This window comes from Prionailurus viverrinus, chromosome B2, assembly GCF_022837055.1.
Source record: "Prionailurus viverrinus isolate Anna chromosome B2, UM_Priviv_1.0, whole genome shotgun sequence".
Lineage (NCBI taxonomy): Eukaryota > Metazoa > Chordata > Mammalia > Carnivora > Felidae > Prionailurus > Prionailurus viverrinus.
The window spans coordinates 37,260,636-37,272,878 of NC_062565.1; the positions used below are offsets into that span (position 1 = coordinate 37,260,636).

Consider the following 12,243-nt stretch of genomic DNA (forward strand, 5'->3'; position numbering starts at 1 on the left):
CAGTTATTTAAGTAGTTGCCCTTAAATTGAGAATACATGTATTTTGCTCCAGGTAAAAAAAAAAAAAAAGAAGTACTGTCTATGGTTTTTCAGTTTTCTAGTCTTATTTCTCACTACAAGGGCCTTGGCATGATTTACTCACTGAACAGTATCTACCTCATTATTGCTGCTTGATGTTTTAGTTTAGCCTTTTTTTGAACACGTAAAAATAATTTATTTACTGGCATATTGTAAAACACCTCCAGATTCTTGTGTATTTCTTATATCCCACTGGTTCCTTAGTCAGGGTATAAGAGGGGTAAACGCTCTTATTCTTTATTTTAAGTCTGAGAAATGCCTCTTTTGCTTTCATACTTCCATGACAGTTTAGGTGGATAAAAAGTTTTTGTTTGTCTCTCAGCACTTTGAATGTATTTCATTTTTTTCTGACTTATAATGTGGGTGATGAGAAGTCTGCACTAAGTCTAACTAAAGATTGTTTTTTTTTTTTTAATTTTTTTTCCCAACGTTTATTTATTTTTGGGACAGAGAGAGACAGAGCATGAACGGGGGAGGGGCAGAGAGAGAGGGAGGCACAGAATCGGAAACAGGCTCCAGGCTCTGAGCCATCAGCCCAGAGCCTGACGCGGGGCTCGAACTCACGGACTGTGAGATCGTGACCTGGCTGAAGTCGGACGCTTAACCGACTGCGCCACCCAGGCGCCCCTAAAGATTGTTTTTTATCCTTGATGTTCTTCAGTTTTCTTTCTTTGCGTGGATTTGTCTTTATTTAATCCTGCTTTGTTCTCACAGTGCACTTTCTATTTCAAGGTGTCTGGCATTCCTTAATCCTGGAAAATCCTCAGCAATTTCCTTTTCAGTTGTTCCTTCTGGGAAATTTCTTTCTTTCTCTTCTTACGGAAATTTAAGTAGTTGAATGCTGAATAGGTTGACCACATGATCTATTGTTCCAAACAGGATACTGTTTCAAGTGTAGGGGCACTACCCAGATGAAGTGTCAGGGCAGATTTAACCCGTAACTGTTCTGGGAACAATGGACATGCAGTCATCTCAAATCTTGGGGCTTTCAGTCTGTTCTCCCTGTCTCCTAACTACTCTGTCATATATTTTATCTTTTTGCCTTTCTGGGCTACATTATGAGCAAGTATCTCTCTTTCTAGTCTAAAGATCTCATCTCTCTCATCTTAAATATTTCAACTAATACTTTTTCTTATTTTCCAGGTATTGTATTATTTCTTTATTTCTAGTTTAGTAACTTATTATGTTGAGAGAAAATAACTTTCATTTATCTCTTTGAATATTATCAATTTACTTATTTTAGAGTTTGTTCTACTTCTATACATTGATTTTCTCTGGAGTGTGTTTTTGTTTCAATTATTAATTCCTTTCATTCTCTTTCTTACTGTAAGACTTATTCATGCCTATTGGGATTTTAGTTTATAGAACTTCATTGAATGAAAGGTGTGTGTGTGTGTGTGTGTGTGTGTGTGTGTGTGTGTGTTATGTTTCTCTCTCCCACCCTGCCTCCCTATATAGGAGTTTCACTTTTGTCTCCCATGATCCTGGGAACCTTGATATAGACCCGAGTCTTATTTGTTCACGATATCTGCCCACTGAAGAGATACGGGGCATATGGCAGGTTCAGCCAGGGAGTACACAAGTGACCTGACTTAACTGCTTCCTGGGGATGCTGTGGATTTGTTTCATCACCCCAGGTCCATATCTTCTGGAGATGTTATAGCTGCAGACAGTACGTTGATGGACTATGCTTTGTTTTTGCTTTGCCTCTTTACAAGTGGAGGAGGATTACCTTAGCTTCTGGCTTTGAGTAGCAGCCCTGGCTGAGGCCCTATCTCACGTGGAGTGCTTTCAGTGCCTCAGAGTCCACAGGAGCCAACCTTCCACTGTCACTGCCTAATTCCTGACCAGACTCCTGGCCACGCTGTTTATGTGTTTCTGACCCATTTCTGATTCATGGACGTGCTAACCTTGCATTTGAGTATCTTCATGTCCTATATTTTCTATCCATGATTGTTACATATTTGGCACAAAGAGTGGTTTTGAAGTCTGAACTTGCTATGCCACGTTGACGTATAAGTCCTATAGCATTAAGTCATTTTTGAAAAGATACACATGAGCATGATACTGCAACATCCTCCTTTGTCTAAAATGTCTTTTTCTTACCCTAACACATGAATACTGGTTAGGTCAGCTTGGATCACAATCTCTTTCTCTCACACTCTGTAAATATTGTTTTATTGGCTTCTTTTGTTCCCACTTTCAGTTGAGGGTTCTGCTGTTAATCCAATTTTCTAAATAACACCCTGTTGTTTTGAGCTTATAGGATTTCTCCTGTTATTCTGGAAATTCACAAATTGTATGTTTTTGTGTAGATAATTTTTCCCATTAATCCTGTCAGGCGCACAGAACTCTTTTCAATATGATAAAACAAGTCTCTTCTGAAGATGAGAGAAGGGCTGTGCTTTAATCAACCATATGTAAGATTCATGTGCTGGATCTAGGTAGTAAAGTGTCTCTCGGCTGAGTGACCCTCCGTAAGTTACTCAGCTTCTCCCTACCTTGGTTTCTTCATCTGTAAAATGCAAATAATAATCACAAGATCTGCCTCACATAGTTAATGTGAGCATGAAATGTGTGGATTCATGGAAAGTGCTTGGAAAAGTGCCTGGCATACATTAAGCATTCAATAAACATTACTTTTCCCTAATTTTTTCTTGCCTTTTCTTTAAGTAATATCTGTCTCTATATTTTGCACCTGAAATTTTGGAAAATTCTTTAATCTCTAGTTTGTCAAATAAGTTACTGAATGATCTAGTGTGCTGTTCACTGCCTCTGTTACTTCAGCTGTTTGTTTATACTTTATAAAACTCCTTCTTGTTCTCAGATTGTGCTCTTTTAAATACAGTTTACACTTGTTTTATTTTTGCATCTTGGATTTCAGAATGGGATTATGAATTAGAGGTCTTTTTCCCTTTGTTTGCTTGCTTTGGTTCGAAGAGTTCCTTCTAATAATATGTAATGTTGGGTCTTCACATTGAACTGTGGAAGCTTTGTGTTACTTATGATTTCCGCCCCTCCCCCCCCCCCCCCATCTTTATAAAGGAAGGTGTAGTTTTTCAGTAATGACAGCATTTCCTGCTGTGGAGAGCAATGAGACATTTATTATAATTTTGTCTAGGGTGGGGACAGAGGTCAAGGCGGAGGGAGATCACCAATTTATAGCTGTGATGTGTGTTCTTCATTACTTGCACTTGTGTGTCTGTATGTCTGTACTTCTGCCTGAGCAGGAGTATGTTGTTTACAAAAGCAGTTTTTGGAAGGCTTTGACCAGAAAGAAACCTCCTGTGTAATCTTGCAAAAAAGTGTATATATGAAAGTATAGGAAGGTATATGCTTTTTGTTGGTGATCTTGTCTGGCATCTGTTACAAGGCTGGGAACAGGCAGTGCTTTTAGTAAACGTTATTAAATGGTTATTACTGAGAGAGAGAGCAACATTAAAATACTAGAAAATGTATAGGAGACTAACATTTTACTTCAAATAACATTAACGTGTTTTCTTAGTTCTCTAAAATTTATGGTTTCATTATAAATAACCTTCTCCATGTAATTTGGTATTTTGAAAATGGTCTTCATTTTTAGGATTGAAAATGGTAGCATAATCAAGCTATTTATGAAACTTTAGGTTAAGTTTTATAAGTTCAATGTGTATCTTATTGTAGCCAATATGGACGAAGGCGATCAGAAGATGTTATTTCCTTCATAAAAACTGAAGTGCATCTTGCGATTCCAAATGTGGTAAGTATAATTAATATTCAAGTTAATATGATGATATTCTGGTAACTTTTAAAGAAATATAGGACTACCACTGAACTTTCATTTAGAATAACCTCTCGGTTCTACATATTTTTTAAATGTTTATTTATATTTGAGAGAGAGAGAGGGCGAGCAAGGGAGGGACAGAGAGGGAGAGAGAGAATTCTAAGCAGGCTTTGCGCTGACACAGGGTTCGATCTCACAGACTGTGAGATGATGACCTGAGACGAAATCAAGAGTCAGACGCTTAACTGACTGAGCCACCCAGGCACCCCCTATGTATTTTTTGGTTTTATCCGAATATTTAACAAAAGCAGAATGTGATTTTTATCCATTATAAAATAATTACTCTGCACAGTTCATGGTGTATTGAAGGATGGTGTAAGAGATGAGTTAAGCATCTCTGTTCAGCCATCAGTTAGCAAGTACTTGAAAAGCATTCTTGCTTTTTCTTTCTTCAAGCATTAAATTATCTAAATAGTCCATCTCAGAAGTCCACATCCCGACAGCAAACACACAGCTGTAAGGTAACCCAAAATGGCAGGATAGAAAGAGCCCATGCCCTGAGCACATGGACCCTGTGCCTTCTCCCGACACTTATTTTTACCACCGTCTCATGTCTCAGCTGCCAACTGGCATCTGGAACTCCGAGTCACACAGGATGATTGAGGTGCATTCTGTGATGAGCCATAGGATAAGGCCAGGCAGGAACGATCTGTGACTCATCTGTCGCCATCTACATCTACACAGCTTGGCCTCCTGGAGGACAGCTTCTTTGCCTGTTTGGCACATTTCAAAGAACTGAGGTCAGAACCTTGGCAGTATAGCTTCTTCAATCATTTTGCTTCATTGGTATCCAACACACAGTCCACCATTTTTGGCCACATCCGGCCGCCCTCATGGAGAAAGTATGACAAGTACTATGCCTGACCTTTTAGCCTGGGGGAAATAATAGAATGGGAAAACTTCAGGATAGAGAAAGCCCACAGTCTACCCTCCTCTAATATCCCTCTCCTCAAAGCAGCCTTCCACTGGGCCAGCTGAGGCTGTCCCACCCAGTGGGGGATGGGCTGGTGAGAAACAGAGGGATGGATGGCATGTGCTGCCAGTACCAGGAATTCATTTATTCTCTCCGTAGGTAATGGTTCCTAGTTTGGATGACATTCAACAAGCCATTAACCGTATGATCCAGCTAACCCTGGAAGTCAGCAGAGGAGTGGCTCACTGGGGGCAACAGCTGACCCGTCAAGTTAAACCTGTCGTCACCAGTCCCAGCCGTACTACTGACCTGATGCATTTAAACACAACAAAACAGGCAAAGAAGGAAGAGAGTAAGAGTATTAAAGCACATCTCCAATGAATAGAATCTTAGAATTACAACAACTAGTAAATCATCTTTGTGATTGTTCCTGGGTATGACAGCATATAGTTTTTAAAAAATTATAATTCCAGTGCAGTTAACATACAGTATTATATTAGTTTCAGGTGTACAGTATAGTGATTCCACAATTCCATATATCACCCAGTGTTCATCAAGTTAAGTGTATTCTTAATCCCCTTCACCTATTTCACCCAGCCCTTAACCCACCTCCTCTCTGGTAACCATCTGTTTGTTCTTTATAGTTAAGAGTCTGTTCCTTGGTTTGTCTCTTTTTTTCTGTTTGTTTGCTTTGTTTCCTAAATTCCACATATGAATGAAATCATATTTTATTTGTCTTTTTTCTGACTGGTTTGTTTCACTTAGCATTATACTCTCTAGATCCATCCATGTCATTGCAAGTGACAAGATCCCATTCTTGTTTGTGGCTGTCATTTTTATCATGTTTATTTGTAAATTTTGCTTTAAAAGTAAAAAAATGAGTGTTCTCCATCTTCCTTCATAAACATAACATACAGACATTTCCATCTATGTTTGGACATAGGGAACAAAGATTTTTATCATTGTTCCGCTATCGTAATCTTAGATTCAGAGGAAAATTACAACTAGGCTTAGTAAGAATTTTACTTTCAGCATTGTAGTTGGACCAATGAATTTAGTTTGCCAAAACATGGTGCTTAGAAGTTCTGGGTCGTATGTTGCTTGTACCTGAAGTACATATAAGCTATTCCCTTAAGTAATCATGGGTGTGATATGGCACTGACCCAAAGTTCCGTGGACATTTTTGGACACTTTCTTCTGTAGAAAGCCAAACTATTTTTGATAAGTGAAAATTGCATATATTTAGGGTATACAGTGTGATTTTTTGATATATGTATACATTGTGAAATGATTACCACAATCAAAACAATTAATATGTCCATCACCTCCTACAGTTACCATTTTTTTATGTGTATGTGTATGGTAAGAAGATTTGAAATTGGGGCGCCTGGGTGGCACAGTCGGTTAAGCGTCCAACTTCAGCCAGGTCACGATCTCGCGGTCCGTGAGTTCGAGCCCCGCATCAGGCTCTGGGCTGATGGCTCAGAGCCTGGAGCCTGTTTCCGATTCTGTGTCTCCCTCTCTCTCTGCCCCTCCCCCGTTCATGCTCTGTCTCTCTCTGTCCCAAAAATAAATAAACGTTGAAAAAAAAATTAAAAAAAAAAAAAAGAAGATTTGAAATTTACTCTCTTAGCAAATTTTGAGTATACATTAGTATTATCTGTGGGCACCATGCCATGCTGTACATTAAATTTTGCTTGTTTTCACATGTGCTGATGAAGTTGCCAATCTACTTTCATTAACCTAGGTCAGCTGAGGAAATTCATTTCGTTCTTTGGAAGTGTTCTGCTTTGACCTGCTACTGGGAACTACAGGGAAGGAATTGTGGTCTAAAGGAAAAAGATTAGGCCACTGTCCTGGCCATATCCCTGCTGGATTCCATTACATGGCTCATAAACACAGCCCTGCCAGATGTCCTGATTATGATGAGACCTGTATTTTCCAGATCATAAGCAATAGACTCACCTGTGATCATCCCCCATGGCTTCCCCACAAAGGGCTTTTGTAGATTTGGAGGAAAGCTGAAGCCAGACTAGATTCAAACTGTCCAGCTTCTTATTTTCTGAGAACCTTTTTTATCATGGGCAATTAACATTCTTGCCTTTACAACTAGGTTTGTGTTTAGTACTCCGTTAAAAAAAATTCAACAATATATTGTTTAGAGATAACAATGTTGGTTTCTCTTCAAAGAAAATTCGGGATCCCGGTTACCTCTGGGAGTAAGGAAGGAATATGTAATTTTAGAGGACTTAGAGAGGACAACTGATATATTGTCACCATTCTCTCCTTAACTTAGGTGCTGAGAACATTGAAATAATTTTTCTTCTTATTTAATATATGTTTTATATATGTCACGTTCTTCTTTAACTACTACTGTCTTATTTGCTTCTATATATATGATATATTTTAGTCACCCATACACATCCTTTTATCACACTAGGAATATGAAAGATTTTATGCTAATGATGTCTGTGGAAAAATTTAGAAGCATTTATTCCCATTTAAACTGAAGAATAAACAAGGAAGCCTGCTATCATTACTTTCATTCAATATTTTATTGGAGCAATCAGATGATAAAAAGAGATAATTGGAAAGGAAGACTAAGATTGTCCTTATCTAAAGATCATCCAACAAATCTAGAAATGACTATTAGAACTAATAGGTTCAGTAATGTTTTTGTGTAAGAGACCAACATACAAAAGTGTTTCTTTTTTTTTTTTTTTTCAACGTTTATTTATTTTTGGGACAGAGAGAGACAGAGCATGAACGGGGGAGGGGCAGAGAGAGAGGGAGACACAGAATCGGAAACAGGCTCCAGGCTCTGAGCCATCAGCCCAGAGCCCGACGCGGGGCTCGAACTCCTGGACCGCGAGATCATGACCTGGCTGAGGTCGGACGCTTAACCGACTGCGCCACCCAGGCGCCCCCAAAAGTGTTTCTACAGTGGCTAATAATTCAACTAGAATGTAATAGCATTATATGCCAATTATATCTCAATAAAGCTGGACAGAATGTAATAGAAAAAAATAGGTTTTCAATAGCCACAAAACCATAAGGTACTTAATAAATAAATGTAAAAAATATTTGCACAGCATTTTTGGAGAAAATAATTATTATTGAATAGCATAATGGAAGATAGGAATAAACCTACAACTTGAAGAACTCAATTTTTTAATTTGCAAATTCAGTACAATTCCAATGAAATCACAACAGAACTTTTTCTATAATTTGTCAAATTAATTTTAATTATTTTTGCAAAATTATGTGGAAGTGCAAAAAGCCAAAAATAGCTCAAAATATTTATGAAGAAAAACAGGGTAAGGGTCCTGTCCTGCCACATAGAAAGAAGTATTATTAAGCCAGACTAATTAAGACAATTTCTTAATGGTCCAAGGATAGATAATAGATTAATGAAATGGGACAGAGGGTGCAGGAACACTCATATGTATGAAAATTAGATATATAACACCGGTAGACTTACAAATCAGGGGGGAAAGAATGTGCTATTTATTTAATAAATGATACTAGGAACTTTTATCCATATGGAAAAACTTAAATTACATCACAAAAGTATCTCAAGGGGTGCCTGGGGAGCTCAGTTGGTTAAATGTCCAATTCTTGATTTCAGCTCAAGTCATGATCTCATGGTTCATGGGGTAGAGGCCCATGTTGGGCTCTGTGCTGGCAGTGGGAAGCCTGCTTGGGATTCTCTCTCTTTCTCTCTGTGTCTCTCTCTGCCCTTCCCTCACTCATGCTTGCTCTCTCTCTCTCAAAATAAACAAACAATAAACAATAAAAGTATCTTGAATTCATATCCATTATTCTATATTCTGTAACACTGTTAAAAATATACGTATTCTATTACACTGTTGGAGTCAAACATAACACCATATATTTATGACATTAGGGTAGGGAAAAATTCTCGAGACCTACAAAGCTCAAACCACAGAAGAAAATATGTTTAAATTTGACTTCTTTATATTTAAAAACATTCTTTAAAGGATCCTTACTTTTAATGACAATGCTGGAACCCTTACCCAAATGTTAGCAAATTGAATTCAGAAACATATAAAAAGGAGGCTATATTATAACCAAAAGAGGTTTATCCCAGAAATACAAGATTTTTAAAAAATACATCCTGTTAATAGAATAAAGGACAAAATCACATGATTACCTCAGTAGACACAGAGAAAGAATTTGTCAAAATCTACCTCTTTCATGTTAAACTTAAGAGTGTGGGGATAGTCATGCGACTGGAAGCCAAAAGAAAGCTGGAGTAGCCATACTTATATCAGACAAACTAGACTTTAAATTAAAGGCTGTAACAAGAGATGAAGAAGGACATTATATAATAGTTACAGGGTCTATCCATCAGGAAGAGCTAACAATTATAAATGTCTATGCACCGAATACCGGATCCCCCAAATATATAAAACAATTACTCATAAACATAAGCAACCTTATTGAGAAGAATGTGGTAATTGCAGGGGACTTTAATACACCACTTACAGAAATGGATAGATCATCTAGACACACGGTCAATAAAGAAACAAGGGCCCTGAATGAGACATTGGATCAGATGGACTTGACAGATATATTTAGAACTCTGCATCCCAAAGCAACAGAATATACTTTCGTCTCGAGTGCACATGGAACATTCTCCAAGATAGATCATATACTGGGTCACAAAACAGCCCTTCATAAGTTTACAAGAATTGAAATTATACCATGCTTACTTTCAGACCACAATGCTATGAAGCTTGAAATCAACCACAGAAAAAAGTCTGGAAAACCTCCAAAAGCATGGAGGTTAAAGAACACCCTACTAACGAATGAGTGGGTCAACCAGGCAATTAGAGAAGAAATTAAAAAATATATGGAAACAAACGAAAATGAAAATACAACAATCCAAACGCTTTGGGACGCAGCAAAGGCAGTCCTGAGAGGAAAATACATTGCAATCCAGGCCTATCTCAAGAAACAAGAAAAATCCCAAATACAAAATCTAACAGCACACCTAAAGGAACTAGAAGCAGAACAGCAAAGGCAGCCTAAGCCCAGCAGAAGAAGAGAAATAATAAAGATCAGAGCAGAAATAAACAATATAGAAACTAAAAAAACTGTAGAGCAGATCAACGAAACCAAGAGTTGGTTTTTTGAAAAAATAAACAAAATTGACAAACCTCTAGCCAGGCTTCTCAAAAAGAAAAGGGAGATGACCCAAATAGATAAAATCATGAATGAAAGTGGAATGATTACAACCAATCCCTCAGAGATACAAACAATTATCAGGGAATACTATGAAAACTTATATGCCAACAAATTGGACAACCTGGAAGAAATGGACAAATTCCTGAACACCCACACTCTTCCAAAACTCAATCAGGAGGAAATAGAAAGCGTGAACAGACCCATAACCAGCGAAGAAATTGAATCGGTTATCAAAAATCTCCCAACAAATAAGAGTCCAGGACCAGATGGCTTCCCAGGGGAGTTCTACCAGACGTTTAAAGCAGAGATAATACCTATCCTTCTCAAGCTATTCCAAGAAATAGAAAGGGAAGGAAAACTTCCAGACTCATTCTATGAAGCCAGTATTACTTTGATTCCTAAACCAGACAGAGACCCAGTAAAAAAAGAGAACTACAGGCCAATATCCCTGATGAATATGGATGCAAAAATTCTCAATAAGATACTAGCAAATCGAATTCAACGGCATATAAAAAGAATTATTCACCATGATCAAGTGGGATTCATTCCTGGGATGCAGGGCTGGTTCAACATTCGCAAATCAATCAACGTGATACATCACATTAACAAAAAAAAAGAGAAGAACCATATGATCCTGTCAATCGATGCAGAAAAGGCCTTCGACAAAATCCAGCACCCTTTCTTAATAAAAACCCTTGAGAAAGTCGGGATAGAAGGAACATATTTAAAGATCATAAAAGCCATTTATGAAAAGCCCACAGCTAACATCATCCTCAACGGGGAAAAACTGAAAGCTTTTTCCCTGAGATCAGGAACACGACAAGGATGCCCACTCTCACCGCTGCTGTTTAACATAGTGCTGGAAGTTCTAGCATCAGCAATCAGACAACAAAAGGAAATCAAAGGCATCAAAATTGGCAAAGACGAAGTCAAGCTTTCGCTTTTTGCAGATGACATGATATTATACATGGAAAATCCGATAGACTCCACCAAAAGTCTGCTAGAACTGATACAGGAATTCAGCAAAGTTGCAGGATACAAAATCAATGTACAGAAATCAGTTGCATTCTTATACACTAACAATGAAGCAACAGAAAGACAAATAAAGAAACTGATCCCATTCACAATTGCACCAAGAAGCATAAAATACCTAGGAATAAATCTAACCAAAGATGTAAAGGATCTGTATGCTGAAAACTATAGAAAGCTTATGAAGGAAATTGAAGAAGATTTAAAGAAATGGAAAGACATTCCCTGCTCATGGATTGGAAAAATAAATATTGTCAAAATGTCAATACTACCCAAAGCTATCTACACATTCAATGCAATCCCAATCAAAATTGCACCAGTATTCTTCTCGAAACTAGAACAAGCAATCCTAAAATTCATATGGAACCACAAAAGGCCCCGAATAGCCAAAGGAATTTTGAAGAAGAAGACCAAAGCAGGAGGCATCACAATCCCAGACTTTAGCCTCTACTACAAAGCTGTCATCATCAAGACAGCATGGTATTGGCACCAAAACAGACACATAGACCAATGGAATAGAATAGAAACCCCAGAACTAGACCCACAAACGTATGGCCAACTCATCTTTGACAAAGCAGGAAAGAACATCCATTGGAAAAAAGACAGCCTCTTTAACAAATGGTGCTGGGAGAACTGGACAGCAACATGCAGAAGGTTGAAACTAGACCACTTTCTCACACCATTCACAAAAATAAACTCAAAATGGATAAAGGACCTAAATGTGAGACAGGAAACCATCAAAACCTTAGAGGAGAAAGCAGGAAAAGACCTCTCTGACCTCAGCCGTAGCAATCTCTTACTCGACACATCCCCAAAGGCAAGGGAATTAAAAGCAAAAGTGAATTACTGGGACCTTATGAAGATAAAAAGCTTCTGCACAGCAAAGGAAACAACCAACAAAACTAAAAGGCAACCAACGGAATGGGAAAAGATATTTGCAAATGACATATCGGACAAAGGGCTAGTATCCAAAATCTATAAAGAGCTCACCAAACTCCACACCCAAAAAACAAATAACCCAGTGAAGAAATGGGCAGAAAACATGAATAGACACTTCTCTAAAGAAGACATCCGGATGGCCAACAGGCACATGAAAAGATGTTCAGCGTCGCTCCTTATCAGGGAAATACAAATCAAAACCACACTCAGGTATCACCTCACGCCAGTCAGAGTGGCCAAAATGAACAAA

The 12,243-nt window shown here is 38.0% G+C and overlaps 1 protein-coding gene across 1 annotated transcript in view; it reads left to right on the plus strand.

The window, feature by feature from the left end:
* The window catches only part of DNAH8 (dynein axonemal heavy chain 8), a 338,484-nt gene that overhangs the window by 97,986 nt on the left and 228,255 nt on the right, over positions 1-12,243 (plus strand). Inside the window, exons 26-27 of the mRNA XM_047860389.1 lie at positions 3,742-3,817; positions 4,974-5,166. Coding sequence (XP_047716345.1) covers positions 3,742-3,817; positions 4,974-5,166 — 269 coding nt within the window. The remainder of the gene's footprint in view (positions 1-3,741; positions 3,818-4,973; positions 5,167-12,243) is intronic.